Source organism: Hyperoodon ampullatus (assembly GCF_949752795.1).
Source record: "Hyperoodon ampullatus genome assembly, chromosome: 5".
Classification (NCBI taxonomy): domain Eukaryota; kingdom Metazoa; phylum Chordata; class Mammalia; order Artiodactyla; family Ziphiidae; genus Hyperoodon; species Hyperoodon ampullatus.
This window is the reverse complement of record NC_136918.1, coordinates 138,283,728-138,309,702: the sequence shown is the minus strand read 5'-3', so window position 1 is coordinate 138,309,702 and position 25,975 is coordinate 138,283,728. Positions and strand designations below refer to the sequence as shown.

Sequence of the window (25,975 nt, the reverse complement as noted above, 5' to 3'; positions counted from 1 at the left end):
GCCATTCAAATCCTCCATTCTCCTTTATTTTCACTTTTCTAATACTGGGTTTCCACTTCCACCATTTAAGGGAAGCTGCTTCAATAAAGTCGTTAGCGACCTTTTCCACTAGCCTGGATATCTACAATGTCCGGAACCTGACCTGTCCTGGATGAACAATACTTCCAGAGTTTAGAGAATTTAACTCCAAAAGTAAACAATGACTGGAAAAAATGAAAAGACATTTTAGCACCCAAAGTATGGCACATAATATGGGACATATGCTATTCTGGGAAATATATACACTTTTAAACTCATCTGTCTCGCAAATGTTTTCCGTATGTGAATACAGAAAGAGCCAAGAACGGTCGGTCCCAGCCCACACATCACCATCGTGGCATCAGTTACAATACAATTAACGTGCTCATACCTGGCAGACTGAGCCACTGTGACACCATGCTGGTCAGTCACAGCCTGGCATATCTCACTGATACCATGCCCTACGCCCACTGTACCGTAATTACGACCTTGGTGTTATTTTTATTTTCTGTTTTGTTTTAACCAGAGAGGCGATGCGGCATAGTGGTTAAGAGCATAGACTCTGGAACCAGACTGCCTGGGCTTGAATCCTGGCTCTCCTATTTCCTGAGTGTGTGATCTTGGACAAGTTACTTAACCTCTGTAGGCTTCAGTTTCCTCCCTTAATCAAATGAGGACAGCAATCCTACCTATCTGATTAATCCATTAACACATTTAAAGTGCTTTTAATAGCACACAGTGTATAGGAAACGCTACAAATATCAGCTATCATTAACATAGTAGATGCATGTTTTTTTAATCCGCTATTTGGATGCCTCTAACTAAATGGCCTCCCTTCATTGCTAATTCCAAAGAGCACTTGTCAGCTTACAACTTACTTGACGCTGTTGACCACTTCCTCCTTCTCAGAACTCTTCATCTGGACTCCAAAGACCATCTTCTCCTGGTTCTCCTCCTATTCTTCTGGCTGCTCTTCCTCAGTCTCCAGGGGCTCTTCTTCTCCGTTCCCCGCCACCCAAATGTCAACTCTCTTTTCTTCTCACGCTTACTCTCTCCTTGGGTGACCTTATCCACCATACCCATGGCTTAAAACAGCACTTTCTGAACTTCCATCATTTGCATAGCTTCACCACAGTTTTTGCCATTTCCACAGATCCCTTGTATTTTATTTACTTAATATTCTCTTCTTTGGGGGCTCACTTGGCCTAAGTGATAATATCCATGATATTATAGGTTTGAGATACAGCTTACGTTTTTCAGACACGTTAAATTCCTAACTATTAAAATTTTTTTTATCTGTGTACTACTTTAAATTACCTCATACTCACTGTAGCAAACCACGGCTGACATGTCCAAATGCTGAAGACTCTCAAATCTCTCCAGGCTGGGTTGCATCTCATGACTTCTAGACCCTCCCTGTCGACTGCTACTGGGTCTTAACCAAGATGTCCCGCAAGCCTCTCAGATTCAGTAAGTTCAAAAACAAACTTATCTTTTTCCTCAAGAACAAATGAAACCAAGTTCTTTCCTCTTTCTGTATGTTACCAGTTAATTGCTCTACATGCCACCTGGTTACCCAAACCAGAAATCTGGAGGTCAATCTAGACTCCCCCAGTCTCCTTCAACATTCCTAACCAACCTGACCATGAAGTCCTGTCCTTTCGACTCCTCTAAGGAATCCAAAATTAGCACACGTACAGCTCTTCATGCCCACTGCCAATGCCTTGGTTGCAGCTCCATCTTTTCTCCTCTGAACTACTTAAACAAGCAGTCTCCTAACCGGTGACTTGCCTTCAATCTCGACATCCCCTAAAACTCTGATCATAACACTTCACTGCTTAAACTAATTCAGCAGCTTCTCATCATCTTCAGGATAAAGTCGAAACTCCTTACTATAGCACAGAAGGCCTTTTGTGATCCTGCTCCTGCATTTCTCTAGTCACTCCATGACATGCAACATAGAAGCCAGTCATACTCAGCTGCCTGTCACTTCTCAAGAAACCTTATTCTGCAACCAGAATGCCTACCAGTCCTTAATACTCGATTCCAGGAAGCATTTCCTGAACTTCTCACTACCACCAAGTTTATTTTTGCACCGCTTCTCTGTAAGCCCCAAGCACCCTGCTCATATCTTTTTGACAGCAATTTTCATACCGTCATACAGGTCATTACAGGTTTCTCTCTGTAGGTTCACTATGTCCAGAGGGCACACTGTGTCCTACTCATCTTGATTCCCTATCTCAATGCTGCCCAAATTTTTAATTTGCATACCCCAAAGTAGAAAACTTTGCCAAATCCACTTGTCAACTGTACTGTCACCTATTTAATATTTTTATTTAGACTAACTCAACTTTTAACTTAGATGTAAACTTGTTGTAATAGAAAGTTTGTTACCACCAAGAAATCTTAAGTTTGGTAGGACAGAATTTTTTTCCTAACACATACTAAAATGAACATACTACAAAAATTAAATACTAATGTAAAGGACTTCTGAGCCCATCAATTATGATGAACTAATGGGGCACTCCATGACTGCAAAACAAAGTGGATGCTAGATTTTTAAAATTTTGCTGAGCTCATAGAAATAGCCAACATTTAAAACCACCCTTTCCCCCCAAAGCAACCAACCTCTAGCTAGAAATTAAACCTGACAGTCAACAATGATAAATCATAATGCCAAGAGCAATAGTGGGATCATGGGCCAGAAGCAAAGTCAGAAAACTGAAAGGTTGATCCCACGTAAAGCTCCCAGCCAAAGCTAATGCAAATCCTATCAGAAGGAAAGTACCCCCAAATCAGACTCTCAAAATTCCCACAGAGAAAGATCAATCAATCAAGAGTTCATAATTGAAAATCTCTAAGCACAGGAGGTGACAATCCACCATAAGGAAGGCAACAGAAAAAACAAGCAATAAATTTAGACCCCTGAGGACATTAAACATTGGGATTGCCAGTCTACAGAATATAGATTCAAAAAAATGAGCAAGCAACATGAGATTATAAAAAATGACTGGGTATAGCTAAAAAAGAACCAAGTGATACTTTAAGAAACTAAAAATATAATTGTTAAAAGTAAAGGAAAATAAAACACATGGGTCAAACAGATGATCAGGCACAGGTGAAGAGAAAACTGATGAACAAGAACATATGCCTGATGAAATTACCCAGCAATTTAAGCTCTGGCAAAGATACAAGGAAATGAAAAATATGAAAGACGAAAAGTAAGTGATCTGGACAGTCTAATACATATATATCCAGTTAAACTTCTGGAAGGAGAAAATAGATAAAATCAGAGAGAAAGTATTTAAAGAACACAAGGCTCAGAATCTTCTAGACCTCATGATGACAAAATTCTGAATCAAGAAACACATGTATCCAAAATAGGACAAATAAAAAGTAATAATCGGGCTTCCCTGGTGGCGCAGTGGTTGAGAGTTCGCCTGCCGATGCAGGGGACACGGGTTTGTGCCCCGGTCCGGGAGGATCCCACATGCCGTGGAGTGGCTAGGCCCGTGGGCCATGGCCACTGGGCCTGCGCGTCCGGAGCCTGTGTTCCGCGGTGGGAGGGGCCACAAAAGTGAGAGGCCCGCGTACCGCAAAAAAAAAAAAAAAAAAAAAGTAATACTCATGTAGACTTATAAGTGAAGATGTAAACCAAAGACAGAAAATCCAATGCAGCCAGAAGAAAAATAATATTTTCTTCAAATTACCATAAATAAAACTGGCAGCAGACAACTTTGCATGTAGAATAATATATTTACCATATAAACAGAAAATAAAGCATCAACCTAGAACTGTATACCCATCAAAATTATCCTCAAGAACAAGGGTAAAATAAAAATAATTTTAGATTAAAAAAATGAGTTGACCACCAAGAGACCTGAACTAACTTCTAAAAGTACCAATTAAAAATCATAAATTACCTGACTGGATTAAAAAAAATCTAGTAATATATTCTTCGTAAGAGATACCTAAAATCTAAGGACATAAGAAAAGTGACATGAAAATGAAGAAAAAGTTTATTCCAGGTAAATTACCAGCAAAAGAAAGGTGGGATAGACCAAACAGACCCTAAGACAAAAAACAAAATTAAGCATGGAGAGAACCACAACGTAACAGAAAAGGTTCAACCCACTAGGAAAACAATGTTTAGCTTGCATGTATCTAATCAAATAGTCTCAAAATACATAAAAAGAAAAACTGTTAGAACTACAGGAAGTCTGTTAGAAGGTAACAGTGGAAGACTACATCTCTCTCATGATAGGTCAAACAACTGAAAATTCATATAGACAGTCTGAACAACACAATTTACAAGCCTGATCTAACACATACATAACACCTAGAGAATACATACTCTTCACAAGTACACACACAGAATAGTTATCACAATTCCCTATGTACAAGGCCATAAAGCAAGGGCAAACAAATGTTTTTAGAAAGATAAAATATACAATGCATTCTCTGACAACACAATTAAGAAATGAACGAAAAGGAAAAATGTTAATGAAGAAACATTTGGAAATTTTAAAGCATATTTTAAAGAAAACTTTAAAACACATAAGTCAGAGAAGAAATCAAAATAGGAATTTTAATAATACGTAAATTTAAAAGTTAATGAAAATACCATAAATTAAACCATGTTACATAAAGCAAAAATGAACTGTGAGGAAGCATATAGCTTTACATGCTTATAGTAGGAAACAGGAATGACTGAAAATTAGTAAGTTAATCATGCAATTTAAGTTAGAAAAATAATAAACAATAAACTCAAAGAAGGAAAAGGAAGGAAAGCATAAAGGAGAAAAAAATCGATGAACTAAAAAACAAAAATATAATAGAGAGAACAAATTAGGCCAAAAATTCATCCTCTGGCAAGATTAATAAAATAGACAAACTTTTGGCAAAATTAATGAAAAAAAAGTCACACACAAATAATATTCAAAATGAGAAAAGGGAACATAACTACAAATAAAAGAGATTAAAGAGAATTAAGACAATATCATGAACCTGATGCCAATAAACTTTAAAAAATAAATAAATAAAAATTACCAAAACTGACTAAAAGAAATGGAAAACCTGAAGTCCTATTACTATTCAATTGCTAATTATCAACAACTTACAGTCCTCTACACACAAAAAATTAGATCCAAATGATCTCACAGATAAATGCCACCAAACTTTTAAGAAACAAATCACTCCAATCCAAACTGTCCCAGGGAACAGAAAAAAAGGAACTACTCTGCAAATGGCATAAAGCCACTGTAACCTGAAAACCAAAATCAGACAAGATAGTCAATAAAGAAAAACAACAGGTGATTTCATTCATAAACAAATACAAAAACCTAAATAAAATACTAGCAAACTCCATCCAGTTCACAAAAAGACAGTCCATCAAGGTCAATTTGCGTTTATCTTAGGAACAAATGTAAGAGAATTAAGAATTTTTAAATGTATAAATTGGAATCTATTACACTTAACAGATTAAAGGAGAAAAGCCACAAGATATTGTCAACAGATGCAGAAAAGCATGTGACAAAACTGCAAACAAAGATTCCCATAACTTAATAAAGAGTATCTATAGAAGCTCATAACAAACATGTTTAAGGGGGAAACATTTCTTTAAAATCAGGAATAAGACATGTAGTCTCACTATAATCACATGTATGCTCTCTATAATCACTTCTAATGAATAACCATAATCACATCCACTGAACATAGATCTAAAAGTGTGCCAACAAATTAAGGCAAGAAAAAAAAATTAAGGGAAAATAATTGGAAAGGAGAACCAAAAGTGTCACTATTTGCAAGTGATATAACTGTCCACATACGAAACCCAAAAGAATTACAGAAAATATACCAGAATAAGAGTTTATCAAGTGGATGACTGAAGATCAATGTAAAAAATCCATTGAATTTCTATTAACTAACAATGAACAGTCAGAAAATAGAATCTAAAAATTATCATTTGTACCAGCAACAAAACTACTAGAAACCTTGGAATCAACATTTAAAAAGTGTCAGATCTGTAAGAAAAAAATTACAAAACTATATAAAAAAAATTAAAAACCTAAATAAATGGAAATACATACCTCAAAATCTTAAAGATTTCAAGTCTCCCCCAAACTGATTTCAATCATTCCAATTTATTCCCAAAGAGTTTTTCATGTCACATGACAAGCTGTTACAAGAACAGCTAAGACTCGAGTGCCCCCCAGATATCAAGATTTCAGGTAAAGCTGCAGCATTAATAATCACGACAGTGTGGTATCAACACAGAGACAGACAAGTGGCACAGAAAGGCGAACCAGAAACAGACCCATGCATACAGAAACTAAACATGTAAGAGAGGTGGTTCAGCAGATCACTAGTGAACAGAGGGCCAATTCAATACACGGAGTGAGGTCAATTGTAGCCACATGGGGGAAAAAAATGAATGTGGATCATTACCTCACACCATATACAAAAATCAGTACCAGATGGATTATGAACTTAAATGTGAAAGGCGTCATTTAAAAACTTCTAAAGAGAAACACAGGAGAACGACTTTGTAATCCCAGGGCAGGGAAAGTTTCCAATTAGATTACATTAAAATTAAGAACTTCTGTTCAGCAAAATACACCATGAAGTGCAAAAAGACAGACCACGAACTAGAAGAAGATATTTACAACGTGTATACTCAACAAAGGATCGACGTTACCAGTTTGTTTTAAAAGACAACCCAACAGAAAAATGGATAAAAAATATGACGAGGTATTTCTTTCTGAACAAAAAGGACAGATGGTTCACAGACAAATGAAAAGATGCTCAAACTCATTAACAATCAAGAAATACAAATTAAAACCACAATGCACATCATTTCATATCCATCTGATTGATAAATACTAAGAAGTCTAAAAGTAATAAGTGTTGCAGAAAATATAGATCAACTATAACTCTCACACACTGCTAATCAAAGTATATAAATTGACAAAACTGCTTGCCAAAGTATAAGCTGGTACAACCACTTCAGAAAACAATTTGGTATCATTTTGTAAAGTTGAACATTCATACCCCATAACCCAGCAATTCCACTTCTAGCAAATAGCTTACCACAGTGGTATTCCAACATTTTTTTACTCACAAACCACAATGCTTTAAAAATTACATATTCTTCACACTTTAAAACGACATCTAAAAAATTTCAGCCCCAAGTTTAAATAATTGCAAAGGATGAATTTCTAGAGTATCACAGTGACATTTTAAAACTGACATATCATTGGTTTAAAATGTCATAATTATTACAGCATAGAGTTGATCAAAAATAACTAGTATATATGCTGATAATTAAACATAAAAGTTACATTTTTATTGGAAATGCAGCTCTTGAGGAGATGGGAAGTGTCTGGATTAAAAGAGGTTTTTCCTAACACTATAGCTGCATGTATTTTAGATTAGCCTTTTGTTTTCCATGGAGAGTTTTTCAACTGGGACACTACCCTGGTAAGATTCCATATGGGTGAGCGCTATGCATTCCTAATTTAAGGCAGAAGTGCTACTGTGAGAGGGAAGGTGGGAAAGTAGAACCAGGAGGAAGTTTCTGTCACAGGCTTCAGGCACTACCAGTTTTACGAAAGGGTACACATGGAATTTAATGATCACAGCTGATTCATTAATATTACCTGTGCCCAAGTACTCCTCAGAAAATCTTTATTACTTCCCCAGAGGTCATATACCCCAGTGTGAAAAGTAGAGAAATTCTTGCAACTATGTACCAGAAGATATGTACAAGAATCTTCAAAATAGCAAAACCTAGAAACAACCAAAATGTTCATCAACAGAAAAACGCATACACTGTGTTATATTCAGCCATAGAATATTACACAGCTGTGAAAATTAATGACATATCTATACTGAATATCAGTGACTCTTAGAAACATAACATTGAGTGAAATAAGCAAGACCCAGAAAGCTGCATCCAGTATTCCTTTTTTTAAATTCAAAAACAATAGAAACCACACAATACATTGTTGAGGGATGTATACATATCTGATAAAATTATTTTTTAAAAAAACAAGGAATGACACACAATTTAGGATAGCAGTCACTCTGGAGGTGAGCACATTCATTATCGGTCATTTTGATTCCTGGATTGAGTGGTGGGTTGATAGGTGTTCATTTTATTGTTTTGTTTCACAATTTGCATATATGTTACATATTTTGAAAGTATCAAATATTACATTAGAGGAAAGAAGATTTTTTAAAAACCGTTCATCATATGCAAAAAAGTATTTAATTAAATCACCTCACCTGCTATTAGAAAGGTACATCTAACATACCATGGAATTATATTACATCAACCATTGGAACTGATACATTAGGTACAAAATAAATGTTTACTGGAATTAATCTTATGAGAACTAAATGAGATAAAGACTGAGCCAGTTAACTGTGAGAGATGAACCTATAGGCTGACACAGGGCTAGAGCAGAAGCCAAGGTGGCTGCAAGCAAATTTAGCCGCAAGCTAAAGTTATAAGGAAGCTGGTCAGTAAAGAGAAGGCAAAAATGTAAAAGTCAGGTAACATACAGTGTTAGCAAGGGTGTGACAAATGGGTGTCTTCACTCAATACCAGTGAGAGTGAAAATTAGTGCAACCACTTTGAGAGCTTCTGTGATATTTAGTTACGTTGAAGATGCATATTTCCTAGTATAGAGCAAATCCACTACTAGGTGTATTTTCTCGAGAAACTTCCAAACGTGTGCACAAAGCAGACAAGTACAAAGATGTTTATTGCAGGATTGTTTTTAGAGTCAAAAACCAGAAACAAAGCCCATCAACAGGAAAACGGATAAGTAAATTATGGTATATTCATACAATGGAATTCTATACCAGCAATTAAAATGAATGAACCAAACACAATTATCCAATTTATTCATATGTAAATCTGAAAATGTGATGCTGATCGAAAAAAGCAAGTTGCAAAAAGACACATTGTTTAATACCATTAAAGTTTAAAACACACAACACTATATATTGTTTATGGATCCACCGTGATCAAAGTATAAAATATGCAAGGGAATGATATACAGAAACCTAAACACGGTGACAACCTCTACGGAAGGAGAGGCAGGAACTGAGAGCACCTCCATATTTTGCAATTTTAGTTCTTTTAAATTAAAAAGAGGATCTGAAGTAAATTCGGCAAAATAATTACATCTGTAAATCTTAATCATGGATTGGTTAGATACCCCTCTGTATTTTATGTGTGAAATCTTCCAGAAATTAAAAAAAAGAAAAAAACGGAAAATTAGGCAAGAGTAAGAAAATTGAGCAAATGAACGAGAAACAGACACCGAAACGCAGCCCTTGAGCGCAGAGCACGAACCTTTGAGCAAGAGGAGTAGTTGGGTCTCTAATGGGTAATGGGTCTCTAATAGGATAAAAGGCAAATTTCCTGCAATACAAAATGTCCTAACTAGAGCTGTAATTATGAGGAAACTGCTCCCAAGGGGGGAGTAAAACCTGTAAGATGTCTACCTTGTTTCCCTCGCCACGACTCCGGGCAGAATCAAGAGAGTTAATTTACGTGAACGCCATAAAACACTATATGAACCGTTAAGTATTATCAAGAACGCCCAGGATCGGCTAAAAGGTATTTGCCCAGGTGTCGTGTACATATTATTTTGGAAGGAGTCTGCAATCGAAGGTCTTTGGGCGTGTAGGGCGCCTCTGAAAATAGTACGCCACACTGGTATCAACCAACATTCACCTATGCCTTGACTCCATTTTTGGCCCTTGGCCCCCTTATTCCGTCCCCAAAACAGGCTGGCTCGACCGGCCACACCTGACATCGTAAATATTACGGCGCAGCTGGCCAGATCCGCTGCTGTCCCCCCTTCCCATTAGCGCTGGGGGAGGAAGGATGCTCCGAAGGGGCGCAGGGGACGGGGGAGCACTAGACTGATTTCTCCCTCCCCGTCCCCTCCCCGCGCTCGGCAGCCATTCTCACGAAAACAGGTGGCACAGATGTAGGGAACACAAGACAGAGGAGGGGCGTGCAAGAACGTTCACGAACACTCGCGAACGACGACCTGATCACGCACTCGACAGGACCCAGGCGCGGCGCGCGCGCGGGGACACGCGAGGACGCACCCCCGGGCGGACGATGCTGCAAGCGGGGGTCACGACTACAGGAGGCGCGGCCACGCGCGCGGAGGACGCGCACCCTCGGAGAGAGGTAGTGACACAAACGGGGGCTCCCACACCGCCGGGGCGCCCACGCCGTCGCCGGGAAGAACCAGCGGACACAAAGGAGCCGGGAGGGGACACACGGGCCTGTGCCCACCCGCGCTCAGGCCGGCGGACCCTCCGCCTACCGAAGGTGTCACCCGCGCACCGACTGGGGCGAGGGTGCGCGTGCGGCCGGGGGATGCGCACACAAAGGGGCTTCTCCCACCCTCGAGCAGAAGCCCGGAGGGGGCCACACTTAAAAAGGGATGACACCAGACAAAGAAAACACACCCACTGAGACCGACAAAAGCGGCCACACACTCCCCCTCTGCACCGGCACCCAAACCGCGCACACACACCGCGGGCGCCACGGCCAACGACGCGGGGCGACGCGCACACACCCACACTCACCACACACCCACGGAGGGGGTGTGGAGGGCCCCTCTCCCCGGGCATCTCGGCTACAGCGCGACAAGGTGACACATCCGGGAGCCCTGCCGCGCGCCAGGTGTGCACTCACCGGGGCCCGCAGCCCGCGAGCCTCGGACGCGGGCCGCCGCCGCCGCCGCCTCAGGCCCTCCACGTCAACCAGCGGGCGGGCAGGAGCGGCCGGCGGCGCAGGCGGCAGACGCGTCACGTGGGCCGCAATGCACATGCGCCGTCGTGCCGCCCCGCCCCCAGAGGCGGAGAGCTGACCGATCCCTCCCGCCCCCGCGCTCGCGCGTTCCTGCCGGACGAGGGTCGCGGTGCGCCTGCGCCCGGGCAGGGGTTGCCTTGGCGACTCGGCCTTTCTCCGTTTTCCTTCTCTCGCCCCCCTGCGGCTCCCTGGTCCGCGCCTGCGCAGAGGACTCGGCACGGAGGTGGCAGAACTGTGGGGAGGGACCGGAGTGGGCGCATGGAAGACCTAAGGTCGAGGGCCAACCCCAGTCCCCGGGCTCGAATGAGAAACAGACCCCACGAGAGGGCAGGTCCGGGTCCCGGGCGCCGAGGCCCAGGCCTGAGGAGGCCGCGCGGGCCTCCTGTCCCTGCTTGCCCTTCCCTTTTCGCACGGAGGCGAAACCTGCAGAGCTGGAGTGGCGTCAGTCCCTCCCCTGCTCCCCCGTTGCCTCCCCCCCTACCTTACACTGCGGGAGGTGCGCGCTGTGGCGCGTGTGCATGTGTGCGCGTGCACGTGAGGTTTGGGGGCTGCTTGCGCCTACAGGCGAGGTATGGGTGTTTGTGTGCACGTGTGCAAGCAGGTGTGTGTTGGAGGTCTGTGCGCAGGTTGCCCGTTGGCAGTGGTTTAGGCTGGGAAAAAAACTGCGGAGGGGCTGTGCCCATAGCAAAGCGATGAGGTTATAATAGGCCAATGGTGTGAATCACTGACAGCTGATTGTGTTTCTTTCCCACAGATTATCTAAAGACACAGGGAAAATGGTGGAAAATTCACCGTCGCCATTGCCAGAAAGAGCGATTTATGGCTTTGTCCTTTTCTTAAGCTCCCAATTTGGCTTCTGTAAGTACCTTCCTGATGGATGGCCAGGGCTTTTCTCTGGTGTTCAAGGACAGGAAATTATTGCATTTGTTTGTAGAATGTGCACACAGGAACTGTGATCCTTTCTACCTTGGTCTCTTTTCGAGAAAACCTGGAGGGAACTCTTGTCTGTTAAGAGTGTTCTATATGCCAGACATGAGCCTGAAAGATTTCATCTCAACAGATCTTTAAAATGCAGCACCAGGCAAGATTGCAAAGTGAATGCAACTTGGTCCCTGCCTTTAAGGAGGTAATGGTTTTGTGGACAAGACAGAGGAGTAAATCTACAATTCTCTCTCAGTGTGATAAGTGCCATGGGCAGCCAGTGTCGAGACAAGAAATCAAAATGGAAAGTCAGGGAATTCCCTGGGGGTTCAGTGGTTCGGACTCTGTGCTCTCACTGCCAGAGCTCCATCCCTGGTCAGGGAACTAAGATCCTACGAGCCATGCAGCAGCGTGGCCAAAAAACCCCACAAAACCCTTGGAGTCAGAGTGCACTTTCTCCCAGGGACTTTGTCTTCACCAATAAGAAGGAAGAAGTGGGAAGGCATTGTGGGGTTTGGAAACGAGTAATCTGTTGTGGCCCTGGTGCAGCCTGTGGGAGGGACAGCAATCAGGTTATAGAAGTCAGCTGCACTTTACATTCTGGGTCTCAATCAGTCCCCATAAGGTCCCATTTTACAGATAAGGAAACTGATGTTCACTGAGACACGATATTCCCAGAGTCACACAGTGGGCCCCATGTCTCTCCCCAAAAGGATTTGAGAATTAGGGAGAAAAGTGGGTGCCCACAACTTTTTAGAATTTTGTGGAAACCAGAAAGATGGAGTGGTAATGCTTCTGAACCCTAACTGCATCAGTATAGCCAACCAAGCTGTTGGCCAGGGGAGTCTGTGGAGTGAAGAGGTTATGACTTGAGTTCAAATCCTGACTCCTCCACAGATTAGCTTTGTGGAGGACCGTTTAGTTAACTTCTTTGGTTCTTGAGATTCTTCATCTGTGAAAGGGTGGTGATGTTCATCAAATGCTTATGAAGCATAGGACAGTCCTGTGAGATAGATACTGTCATTACTGTCCTCATTTTGCAGTTGAGAATACGGAGGCACACAGGGCTTAAGTAATGTGCTCAAGGTCACACAGCCAGTAAATGATAAAAGCTAGAATTTGAACCAGGCACGCAGGGTTGACTTCACTGTGCTGCCTCTTATGTCCTTTGTGAAGATTACTTGCCGTAATTTATGCAAAGCACTTAAAAGAATGCATAGGAACAATAAGTACGGGTTTCTCCCACAATCCAAAAGTAGAGACCATGCCTATGCAACCTTTCGTAAGCAGAAATGGCGTAAAGCGAAGAAACGATTACCTTAGGGCACATCTTGCTAAGCAACGCACAAGGTAAATTGAGATAATGCACTCAATTTGATAAAGATACTCAGCTGAGATCAAGATGCTCACCGACACAGTTCAGAGCTACAGCAGTTTGATGCCGAGATGCTGAGTGTAGCTCTGGGGAAGGAGCCCAGATGTGCCACTCTCCCTGCTCTGGGTGGGCACCGCCTGTATCATGGTTCCCTGCAAAACAAACACTGAACACTTTTTAAGTAAAAGCAAAAATCCTCTCCAGATTTCCTTTGGTTACCGAAGACAGTTACTAGCGTAGGTCTTTCATAAAAGCAAAATGGCTTAAAGCGAGCTTTCGGAAAGTGGGGATACCTGTATTTATTCAGTGTTAGCTGCTGCTGTTATCGTCATCATTTTTGTAAGTCCCTGTTCTATAGAGTTATTTGAAGGGTTAGAAACTATGTATATAAATAAAAGCAATGACTTTAAGACTTAAATCCAATAGTACCCACGACCAGAAATTAATTCTGCACATTTTTCTTGCGTACTTACCACGTGCCAGCCACTGTTACAGGCAAGGGAGGAGCAAAACAGCCCCCACCTTCCTGCTTTCACAGTTTTCATTCTGCTGGGGGGAGATTGCCAGTGGACAAATTAAATAATTAAACATGCAGAGTGTCAGATGATAATGTGTGCCATGGGGAGAAATTAAGCCAGAAAGGAGGGTAAGAAGTGGGAGGAGTTTGCCAGTGAGGTGGTGCCTCACTGAGGGATGAGTTGTAAGCACAGACACGAAAAGTGAGAGTTAGCCATGTGGCAATCCAGGGAAAGAGCCTCCCAGAGAAGAGCCAGTGCAAAAGCCCGAGGAGGCCAGTGGTTTCAAGGAACAGATGGAGGTCAGTACGGTTGAAACCTGAGACAGTGAGGCAGAAAGTAACAGGATAGAGGAGCTCAGAGGCCAGTACCCAGCAGTCATAATGAAACTAGGCGGTGGGTACACAGGGGTTACATGAGTCTCTCTGTACGTTGAAATATTTACTGACTTGAAAAGCTAATTGTCTTAATCTGTTCAGGCTGCTATAACAAAGTACTGTAGACTGGGTAGCTTAACCAATCGACATTTATTTCTCACAGCTCTGGAGACAGGGAAATGCGAGATCAGGATGCCAGCATGGCTGGGTTCTTGGTAAGGGCCCTCCTACAGTTTGTAGACAACCACCCCCTTGCCGTATCCTCACGTAGTAGAGAAAGAAAGGACACTCATCCCATGATGGAGACCGCTCCCTCATGACCTCATCTGTACCTAACTGCCTTTCAAAGGCCCCATCTCCAAATCCATCACATTGCGGATTAGTGTTTCCAAATATTATTTTGGGGGGGGAACACAAATATTCTGTCCATCACAGTATAGATTGTGGTAATAGCTTTGAGGGAAATAAAGGGAAATGACAGGGAGTAATGAAGGTGTGGTAGGTGGGACACAGCTGGGAGAGCAAGTGATTGGGGAAAACCTCTCTTAAGGTGACATTTGAGCTAAGACAAAGCAGGCTAAGGAACCATCTGCCTTGGAAGAGCCAAAGGAAGATCATTCCAGGCAGACAGCACTCGCTGTAAATGCAGTGACCCTGCGTCCGCAAGGTTGTTTGAAGCACAGAAATGAGACACTGTCCAGAGCCGGAGCGTAGTGCGTGAGGGCTGGACATTGGAGAGGCGGGCCGAGCCAGGTCGTTCAAGTTCTTGCAAGCCCTAGGAAGGGTTTTCGATTTTATTCTAAGGGCATCGAAGGATTTGAACTGGCAAGTGACAGGGTCAGATTTGTATTTTTGGAAAATCTCTCGACGCCGTGTGGAGAGTGACTGCTCCAGTATCTCTTTCTTCGGGGTTGGAATGACTAGATCCCACTCCGAAAGCCTGGGAGTCGTCTTCACTTGTGCTTTTCCTTCTCCCCCAACTCATTCATCCGCTGCTGCCACTGAGCCTGCCGGGGTCTCACTTCTTCCACAGATTCATCCCACATGCAGCCGTCACAGTGACGCACTTGAGATCCAGACGTGAACTCCCCTGATGAAAACCTCTGGTTGGAGCCTGGATGGTTATTTCTCTTGGTCGTCTGCTGTAACTGTAAAGTGACCAAAAGAATATCCAGTTGTTCCCCTTGCTCAGAGCATAAAGTCCATGTTCCTCGCCGAAGGTCTTCCATGATCTGGGACCTGTTCACTTATCCGGCTGGTTTCTCCCTGCTCAGAGCTTCGTACTTTATGCCCGAGCCAATCCACGCTGCCTGGGGTTCCCCCAAATACGTTGCCTCCGCTTCATGTCGTTTCCAGTGCTCTGGCTGCTGCCTGTAAGCCCAGTGTGAAGACATTGCTCAGGTTCTCATTCCAGCTCTGTAACGTTTAGCTGTGAGACCTTGAGCAAGTTATTTACATTCCGTGAGCCTCAATTTTTTTCACCTGTGAGTAAGGACTACCAGCACACACCTCGGAGGGTTCTGGGGAGGGTCCAGTAAGACAGTGCCTGGGAAGTTCCTGCCACTATATTTGACTCGTTTCTCTCTCCCACACGACTTTGTGAGAATAGAGACCATGTCTCATTTATCTTTATAGCCTCGACCTTCTCATAGTGCCTGGCATATGGCAGATGTGCAGTAAATACTCATTCACTTAATTAAACTAAGCAAATCATTTCCATTTATGAATTTGCATTTGTTTCCCCACTGTTTGTATTTCTTTTTTTAAATAAATTTATTTGTTAGTTTGTTTGTTTATTTTTGGCTGCATTGGGCCTTTGTTGCTGCACGTGGGCTTTCTCTAGTTGCGGCCAGCGGGGGCTACTCTTCGGTGCGCGGTCTTCTCACTGCGGTGGCTTCTCTTGTTGCCGAGCATGGGCCCTAGGCATGTGGGCTCCAGTAGTTGTGGCTCACGGGCTCTAGAGCGCAGGCTTGTGGCGCAGGGGCTTAGTTGCTCCGCAGCGTGTGGGATCTTCCCGGACCAGGGCTCGAACCCGTGTCCCCTGCATTGGCAGGCGGATTCTTAACCACTGCACCACCAGGGAAGTGCTGTTTGTATTTCATTAATCTTGAAAACTCAAGCTCCAAGCCAGCTCCTTGCCAGCTTTTCCCTCTGCCGTCTACCACACCAGCTCTCTCTTCAGGTCCCCAGCGCTCTCTCTGTGGTGGTTGCTGGGAACACCGTTTTCTCATATTTCCTTCCTTCCTCTCATCTGCAAGCCCAGCATTTTCATCTGGCTAACCCCCTATTCACCCTTTAGGCCCCAATTTAATGACTTCCCCCAGGAAATCTTTCCTAACCATTCACATCACCACCACTGTGGGCTGAGGGCCGCCTTATGTGTTCCGATATCCTCTTTTGTTACTCGCTCGTTAGCACTTATCAGAGTGTATTGAAAATACCCATTTATTCCTCTCTATTCCTTGCTCAATTTCAAGCTCAGAGAGGGCAGAGGCCATCTCTTTCGGGTTCACCATTGTATCGCACATTCCTGACATAGAGAATTCCATAATACATATTTGTTGAGAAAAATGTTGATCCTTCATCATCACTGAGACAGGCTTGAAATTTCTCTCTGCCACTTACCTTGGACAGATGATGTAACATGTCTAAGACTCCAGTTCCTCATCTGTAAAAATGGCTTAATACCTACTAGGATTGTTTTGAGGATTAAATGAAATAATGCATGTAAAGTGCTCGGAAGTGTGCTTAGCCACAGTGAGTGCTCAGAGGTTGGCTGTTGTTATAATAGAGGGACAACAGTAAAGGGTGCCACAGAGACCTGGATTGAGGGAAATAAGATCGTGCTCTAGGAGATAAGGCATGTTGTGGATCAGAACAAGGGTAGATAAATTCACCTTTATGCCCCTAAATGTCTGTAGTTATTTCAACCCTGTGGGGATGAAGTGTTGAACACCTACTACGTATAAAGCAAATTGCTAGGTGCTATAAGGATTACAACAATTACTAAGGCATGATTTCCGCCCTTAAATTGCTTAAAATACAGTGTGAGTAGTGGAAGTTGACATGTTTTTTAAAATAACTAAGAGGAGTTGTTTAATGGGTATAGAGTTTCAGATTCACAGGGTGAAATAGTTCTAGAAACCTGTTTCACAGCAATACAAATAATACTTGACACTGCTGAACATTACACTTAAAATGGTTAAGATGGTAAATTCTATGGTTTGGTTTTTTTTTTTCATTTATTTTTGGCTGTGTCGGGTCTTAGTTATGGCACGTGGTCTCTTTCGTTGCAGCGTGCCAGCTTCTCTCTAGTTGTTTTATCTGAACCTTGATAGATTGGATGCATGCCTTACTGACCTTTTTTCCTTTTTTTTTTTCCCTCTTCCGCAGTGCTATATCTTGTGTGGGCTTTTATTCCTGAATCTTGGCTAAACTCCTTAGGCTTAACCTATTGGCCTCAAAAGTAAGTTCAATGTATTTCTTAAATAAAGTAAGAGTATATCAGTGCTGTTTTGAAGGATCAGGTTTTTTCTTAAGACTTATGCAAATCTTGTATTTATTCTTTTAAGATCCATAAATAGCCATATAGAAATTTAAAGCTTTTTAAAGACGATTATTGATACGCTTCTACTTAAAGATGGTGGGCTAAATGCACATCTTTATCTCTACTTCCTCCCAAAATCTTGTTAAAATAAGCCCATAGAAAAAAATAATTGTTAAGCTATAAACCCACAGGAGCAAATAACGGGACAGTGGAGGTGTATCAATAAAATCTTGGGAAGTGGATTGCAGATAGGTGAGAGGTAACTAACTGAATTTCCACTTTCCCACATTGCTAAAGCAGGGAAGCCAGCTAGAGCCTCTGTGCCCACAACACAGAGAGGCCCAGACGTTGGAGGTACGGGTACCTCTTTAACATGGTATTTCTGGGTTGGGCTGAAAACAGTGTTTAAAGAACATTTGACCCTCAAATCCCCCTCCTCAGCCCTTAAAGCTGGGAGACCAACCCTCCCCTGCAGAAGACAGGAGTTTTATGCTCTGGAAAGGCTGAATGAGAGTCTCTAGTCTGGGGGACACTAGGTCTAACTAGGAACGTTACTGAAAACAGGGATCAGTGAAAATCTGCATTGCTGAATAGTGAGATTCCTCCCAAGCACCGTTCCTCTCTAGGCTCTCAGGCTTGTGGTTGGCAGGCTTATACCACCCACCTCCTCCCAGCAAGATAGGAGGGTCCTCCCTGAAGAGGTTGACCAGCTCAAGAGAAAGGGTCTCTAATTTCTGATAATTAGAGGTCCTCCAGTGGAATGGCCAGGTCTCCCATAGTGTGGGTCTCCAGCTGGCCGGCCCAGCCCACATATGCACGGAGCTTCCAATTAGCTTGTTAGTAGTTCATCTTTATTTTTTTTTTTTTATGTCTCCCCGGCCGCCTCCCTGCCTTCCCAGTACTTCATCTTTAAATATGAATGGGCAACTTATCAGACATTAAAAGAAAGCCTCTAAAATGAAATACAAGAGAAAAAAGCAAAAAAAAAAAAAGAAAAGAAACTTGAAGAAAATGGAGATAATGCAAAGAGCAGAAGAAAACTTTAAAATAAAATCCTCAGAGATTAAAAAAAGATTATAACTATGAAACAACAGGATGCTATAAAATAGGGAATGTTCAGAGAATTACTGCATTTGCAAATTATAAATATGGTAGCCAAAATTAACATTTTAATTGAAGGTTTAGAAGAAACACCAAAAGTAATCTCCAGAAAGTAGGACAGAGTATAGCAAAATAGAAACTAGAGAAAAGATGAGGAAAGTGTAACAGCAAAAAATCTCTTAGAAGTTCCGGAAAGAGAAAACAGTAGGGAAGACATTATTAAATAACGCACCCAATAAAACATGTGAGGTAGAGTATTTGATGCGTTTAAGTGTATTAAGAGGCAATACTAGAGTCTATTAGAGAACTTGAGGATTGAGGCTTGATAGGTACATGGGAAACCAAGCAAACAGACAAAAAGTAGTCATTAATTTCCAGGAAAAACAAAAAATGGTACAAGAAGACATATAATAATAATAATACGTTACGGTGCTCAGTTGCAAACATTATTTATATATACATCTTTATCTCCATATTAGGATGTTCCCAGAAAATGTCTGAAGTTTAAAAAATCAAGAAATAATAATAGGGGTATGTTGTGTAGGAAGGTGGAGGTAAACACCGGAAGAAACAGCTTAGGTGCTGAGAGTGTTCCCTGCTGGGAAGTAAGACTCCAGGGCCCACACAGGGGTACAGGATAGCAGCTTCACTGTAGGCCAGTAGAACTACTGGACTGTCTTTTAGGTACACGTATTGTTTCAGTCAAAGCGAAAATTAAGTTTAAAAGTGTATTAACTTGGTGATGAACTGTAGAGAACTGCCACTTTTTAGGAAGTCTGTTACCTACTTTAATATTCTTTTCTGCAGATACTGGGCAGTTGCACTGCCTGTGTACCTCCTCGTTACTGTAGTGATTGGTTACGTGCTCTTATTCGGGATGAACATGATGAGTACCTCTCCACTCAACTCCATTCATACGATCACAGGTAAACTTATATCAAAGGAAAGTGCCGGGGGATGGAGGAGTCGGGTGTTAACACTTTTGTCAAGAAAAGCAGGGACTTCCCTGATGGTCCCGTAGTTAAGACTCCGGGCTCCCGGGACTTCCCCGGTGGTGCAGTGGTTAAGAATCCTCCTGCCAATGCAGGGGACACGGGTTCGATCCCTGGTCCGGGAAGATCCCCCATGCCATGGAGCAACTAAGCCCGTGCACCACAGCTACTGAGCCTGCACTCTAGAGCCCAAGGGCCACAACTACTGACCCCACGTGCAGCAACTACTGAAGCCCACGTGCTCTGGGGCCCATGTGCCACAACTACTGAGCCCACATGCTGCAACTACTGAAGCCTGTGCACCTAGAGCCCGTGCTCCACAACAAGAGAAGCCACCGCAATGAGAAGCCCGTGCACTGCAACGAAGAGTAGCCCCTGCTCACCACAACTAGAGAAAGCCCACACGCAGCAACGAAGACCCAACACAGCCCCAAAAATAATAATAATAAAAAATAAACCTAGATCATTTAAAAAAAAAAAAAAAAAAAAGGCTCTGCGCTCCCAGTGCAGGGGGCCCAGGCTCAATCCTTAGTCAGGGAACTAGATCCCGCATGCCACAACTAAGAGCCTGCATGCTGCCACTAAAGGAGCCCACATGCCACAACTAAAAAGATCCCACATGCTGCAACTAAGACCCAGCACAGCGAAATAAATAAATAAATAAATAAATATTTTTTTTTAAAGAACAGGCTGCAGTAATTGACACATATCAGCATAGTAAAAGAACTGGGAGAAATAAATACAGTTATACCAGAAGAAATGTTCACATGGCACAAATAAGCTGTCATGAATATGCTGTTTAACACTAGTTAACAGGTATATTTTCCCATAAAAACCACAAGTATGTAATATGTTCCTTGGCAACTTTGCCTGAGAGAAACTTCTTTTATCCGAAACAAGCTGTGTTGGTCAAGGGATGACAGAGAGGTCCATACAGACCTTGTCTGGGAGGAGGAATTTGGGGGTGTGTATCCTCAGGATCACTGTGTAAACCTGACCGCAATTAAGTGGATAGAGAGCCACAGCACGTTTTTTGTAGTTGTTGTTAAGTTCTTTTATTTCAAATCTAAAGATTAAAGTCGATTCCTAGGAGTTCCCTGGTGGCCTGATGGTTAGGATTCCCGGCTTTCACTGCTATGGCCTGGGTTCAGTCTCCTGGTTGGGGAACTGAGATCCCACAAGCCGCGTGGCATAGCCAGAATTAAAAAAAATAATAAATAGATTCCTGAACTTGCTTGGATTCTAGGAAGCAAAGTATTCTTTAAGTTCTGGTATGATTTTTTAACTTTTAGATATTGCTTTTCTGATAACCTACTGTGTTCCCTGCATACTTGGCTGGAATTACAGCAAATAGACAATTTGTACAAAGAGGGGAAATTGTTAAGTTTGCATGAATGATTGTACCAAATGATTGGGGTGTTGATATAATTCTGTTCCTATGAGAAATGTACAAATGGGGCTTGAATCATCATTGTACAGTTGAATGAAATATATTTTTTTAAATTTATTTTTGGCTGCATTGAGTCTTGCTGCACGTGGGCTTTCTCTAGTTGTGGCGAGCCGGGGCTACTCTTTGTTGCAGTGCACGGGCTTCTCATTGCAGTGGCTTCTCTTGTTGCAGAGCACGGGCTCTAGGCTTGCGGGCTTCAGTAGTTGCCGCACACGGGCTCAGTAGTTGCGGCACGCAGGCCGTAGAGCACGTGGGCTCAGTAGTTGTGGCGCCTGGGCTTAGTTGCTCCGCAGCACGTGGGATCTTCCCGGACCAGGGCTCAAACCCTTGTCCCCTGCTTTGACAGGCAGATTCTTACCACAGCGCCACCAGGGAAGTCCCTGAAATATTAATTTCTTACCCAAGTTAGAGGTTGCCAAAAGTACTTGGCTGATTTTTATTCTAATTGGGACATTTCTTCTAAAGAGAGAATTTAAGGGGCCTTTTAATTATGTTAAACGTGGTACTTGTCATTATCCAAACATTAGCCTAGTAAACTATGTGGTGGGTCTCCACAGACCACAGAGATTGTCGAAGAAATTGCTTGAGTAAACAGAGCCTCTTGTCCTCTTCTTACAGATAACTATGCCAAAAACCAACAGCCGAAGAAATACCAAGAAGAGGCCATCCCAGCATTAAGAGATATTCCTATTAGTGAAGTAAACCAAATGTTTTTTCTTGCAGCCAAAGAACTTTACACCAAAAACTGAATTGTACATAGACTAATACCAAACATTTATTACAAATTTTTGATGGAAGAATTTCGACCATAGTAATTTTGACTGTCTTTCTGATTAATATCCAGTATTGAAATGTTAAAAAAAAAAGGAAAGAAAAATGTAAGTTGAACTTCTCTCAGATTAAGTTCTATTAATATTATAAATGTTATCAAATAGTAGTTACTAATGGACAGAGTAAATAAAATACTGCATTACCGTATGGCAAGTGTCCCTCCAGAGAGGCATTCATGTTGTAATTTTCAAAGGGCAATTGTGTCCTTCCCACTGTTCTTAGAAGCCCAGAATTCAAACTCTTAGGTTTAGGAGAAGGGCACATTTAATATGTGTCTCTGCCATCAGATTCGTGTCTCAGGGACGACTGCTTTAGATGGGACAGTCGATGAAAGCTGCTGTGAGGAGGCAGTTGGGGTTGAGGTTTGATTAGCAAAAACAGGAGCCGTCACATGTGGATGGACCTAGAGTCTGTCATACAGAGTGAAGTAAGTCAGAAAGAGAAAGACAAATACTGTATGGTGACACATATATATGGAATTTAAGAAAAAATATGTCATGAAGAACCTAGGGGTAAGACAGGAATAAAGACACAGACCTACTAGAGAATGGACTTGAGGATATGGGGAGGGGGAAGGGTAAGCTGTGACAAAGCGAAAGAGAGGCATGGACATATATACACTACCAAACGTAAGGTAGATAGATAGTGGGAAGCAGCCGCAGAGCACAGGGAGATCAGCTCGGTGCTTTGTGACCACCTAGAGGGTGGGATAGGGAGCGTGGGAGGGAGGGAGACGCAAGAGGGAAGAGATATGGGAACAGATGTATATGTATAACTGATTCACTTTGTTATAAAGCAGAAACTAACACACATTGTAAAGCAATTATACTCCAATAAAGATGTAAAAAAAAAAGATTAGAGGGTCAGCAGGGCGCTTCCAGTACCGAGCAGGCAGGACAGAGACCTTGGGTGGGAAGGAGGGAGGGAGCGAGGCGTGTCCTAAGGCCAGGAGGCCAGCAGGGGGCCTAGCGCTTGCTGCGGGAGGGTGTGAGGGCTGTGAGGACCAGTGTAAGAAGTCTGGGTTCACCTGTCAGTGTGATGGGTTTGAGGCACTTCACATACTGAGCCGTTAGGAGGCTTTGAGGAAAAGTGTGTCACGGCCTGATCTGTGTTTTTTAAAAGCCACTGGGGGGAGTTCCCTGGCAGTCCAGTGGTTAAGACTTTGCACTTTTTCACTGCAGGTTCCCTCCCTGGTTGGGGAATTAAGATCCCACAAGCCGCTGGGTGCGGCCAAAAAAAAAATAAAAGCCACTGGGCGGTGGGTGGAGGGTAGGTTCGGGTGGGGGAATTGAGGGGGGACAGGGAAGAGTGTGGAAGTAGGGAGACCGGTCAGGAGGCGATTGCATTAGACCAGGCAGAAAATGCTTGCCGCGTAGAGCAGGGTGGTAGCTGTGGAGCTGCGGAGGAGCGCGTAGCTTTGCAGCATTTGTTGGAGGCACAGCTGACTGGGTAGACGGACCTGATTGTACAGGGTAGGCAGGCTACTGAGAGGAGTTGTGATCAAGAGTCGTTCCTAGGTTTATTTGAATTACTGAACTGAGTAGATGATGGCACCTTCTGCTGACTCAGACAGATTTGGGGAAGTGCAGTTGAGGGGGTTGGAGGATTTGGTAACTAACCATGGAGTAGTTTGAGCAACGCCGCCGTATTAATATCTGGGTATGTCTCGTGTAAGATTAAGAAGCTTAGATAGAAATGTTTAAAAGAAACAAGCCACCCATAACTTAGCAAGAGTATACTCACAGTTGGCCAGGGGGACCAAATCTAAATGCATCTAGCACTCAATGCCGCCTATCTTTTGAGAACTTAAATCTCTACCCAGGTTTGGAGCCACACATTTTAATTTATGCAAATTTAACTAGATTTTCTGTATTTAAAAATAAAAAAAGGAAAGAAAGAAAAAAAGAAACTAATAATTTTAAATAGTTGGGAAAACTAGGACTTCCATTTCAATAACCATATCCCTGCCCAGGAAGCATGAGATGGGTAACGTGAATCTGCTGTTTCTGTTCCCTCATGAGTCCCAGTTCCTGTATTAATTTAGGACAAGGGCACGTCACCACGCTGAAGAGCAGTTTGAGGGGACCAGCCAACTCTATCAAGGGTAGAATGGTAAATAAATTGTGTCCTGTTTATACAATGGAAAACGACACAGCCATGCAAACAAGAATGAAATGACTGCTCTACCTAGCAACGTGAGTGAATTTCACAATGTTGGGCATAAAAAGCCAGACATAAAGGAATATATATATATATATATATATATATATATATATATATATACACACACACACATATACACACATATATATATATACTGTATGATGCCATTTATATGAAGTTCAAAATCAGGACAATAGTTTTTAAACCTCTGGTGATATATATTAGAATAGTGTTATTAACCAGGAGTCTGCAGGAGAGAACCTGCTGGTGATTTGGAAATGCCTTACGTCTTGATCTGGGTGGTAGTTACCTGGGAATAACGTATGTTTAGAAAAATAGTTATTATCACTAAGATTTGTGCTCCTAATGTAAGTTATACATCAATAATGAGGTAAAGAACAGTACTATGCCCCATCCCCAGAAATTTTGATTCATTGGTCTGGAGCGGGGCCCAGGCCGGGGTAATTTGTAGTGTCACCCAGACACTTACAACAGGCAGCCAGGGTCAGAACTTCTGCCTTCATTGATTGGACTTAACTGAGCCTGTGGTCAACCAGGGCAATGGCCATTCACTTTGGAAGAGAAAGTGGCAGTTCATAGAGCTGTCCTCTTCCCACCAAACTGGGGGCTGCAACTCCTTTGAAGGTCATGATCAATTTAGTGCAGTGATTCTCACCTTTTTATAAACCTCAGGACCGCTTTATACTCATAAAGAGTGAGAGACCCGAAGAGTTTCTGTGTATGTGGATTATATTTAGAAATTAAAGTAGAAATTTTAAAAATATTTGTTTATAAATAATAAACCTGTTACATTTTGTTATATTTAAGTAACATTTTATGAAAAATAACTATATTTTCCAGAACAAATTTAGTGAGAGAAGTAGAATTGTTTAACATTTTTGCAAATCTGTTTAACGTCTGGCTTAAAGGAAGACAGCTGGGTTCTCATATCTGCATCTGCATTCTGTTCTGGTACCACATACCACAAAGCCTCTGGAAAACTCCACTGCATACTCACAAGAGGGTGAGTGTGAAGAAGATAAATAGCATCTTATTATTATTATGAAGATGGTTTTGACCTCAGAGACCCCCTGAAAAGACTACACTTTGAGAACCACTGGTTAGTGGGCCTCAACTAGAGTGTATGTGTGTGTGTACTAGAGTAGAATACATTATAGCAGAGCACATTGCACTTGGTAAATATCTTGATTGAACACCTTTCGTGGTCACTTCACATCCTCTCTGTCCCACCTCTTATTCCAGCCACTGATGCTGCTTTGACCAGGTCCACACAGGTGCCACCTGCCAGTGCACCCTGGAAGCAGGGGGAGTTGACACCATAGGACACCATGGGCAGGCATTAAGCTCCCAAAGAACTGGTTCTGAGCTGCCTTTCCTGAGCTCCAGGCAGGTCGTACGAGCTTGAGCTGTGGTTACCGTGGCAGTGGTGAACTCATTATTGGCTCCTTGTCTTTGTTTTGCTTCCTTGCTTCCCACTCCTCCCTAGTGTCACTTTCCAAATAAACTGCCTACCCAAGCCTTTGTCACAGGCTCAAGCCTTTGTCACAGGCTCTGCATTCAGGGGAACCCCAGCTGACAGGTTTGTATCTTGTAAAAATGTTGCTTCGGTTATAGGGCCATGATGTCTGATGCACTTCCCTGCTGCATCTCATAATTTAAGAAAAACACTTGAAAGACACTGTTTTGCAGTGAGCCCAACTAATAGCATAAAGTACTCCAAGTAAAAAATGTCAATGATAGAAAACTTCCAATTTTAACAAGACCCCCTCCAGTAATTAGATTCTCAGTGAGAATTAAAAGTCCAAATATGAAACTATC

The 25,975-nt window shown here is 42.6% G+C and overlaps 2 protein-coding genes across 2 annotated transcripts in view; one reads left to right on the top strand and one right to left on the bottom strand.

The window, feature by feature from the left end:
* TTC3 (tetratricopeptide repeat domain 3) overlaps nt 1-10,683 on the bottom strand; it is a gene marked incomplete at its 5' end in the record, with an annotated part of 140,575 nt that extends 129,892 nt beyond the window's left edge. The window contains one exon of the mRNA XM_079704134.1: nt 10,629-10,683. Coding sequence (XP_079560260.1) covers nt 10,629-10,683 — 55 coding nt within the window. The remainder of the gene's footprint in view (nt 1-10,628) is intronic.
* Nucleotides 10,684-11,601: 918 nt separating this feature from the next.
* On the top strand, nt 11,602-22,112 carry PIGP (phosphatidylinositol glycan anchor biosynthesis class P). Its single transcript, XM_079705092.1, has 4 exons — nt 11,602-11,722; nt 17,446-17,518; nt 19,508-19,626; nt 21,761-22,112. The coding sequence occupies exons 1-4, from the start codon at nt 11,641-11,643 to the stop codon at nt 21,889-21,891; spliced, it is 405 nt and encodes a 134-aa protein (XP_079561218.1). The 5' UTR covers nt 11,602-11,640; the 3' UTR covers nt 21,892-22,112.
* Nucleotides 22,113-25,975: the final 3,863 nt, after the last annotated feature.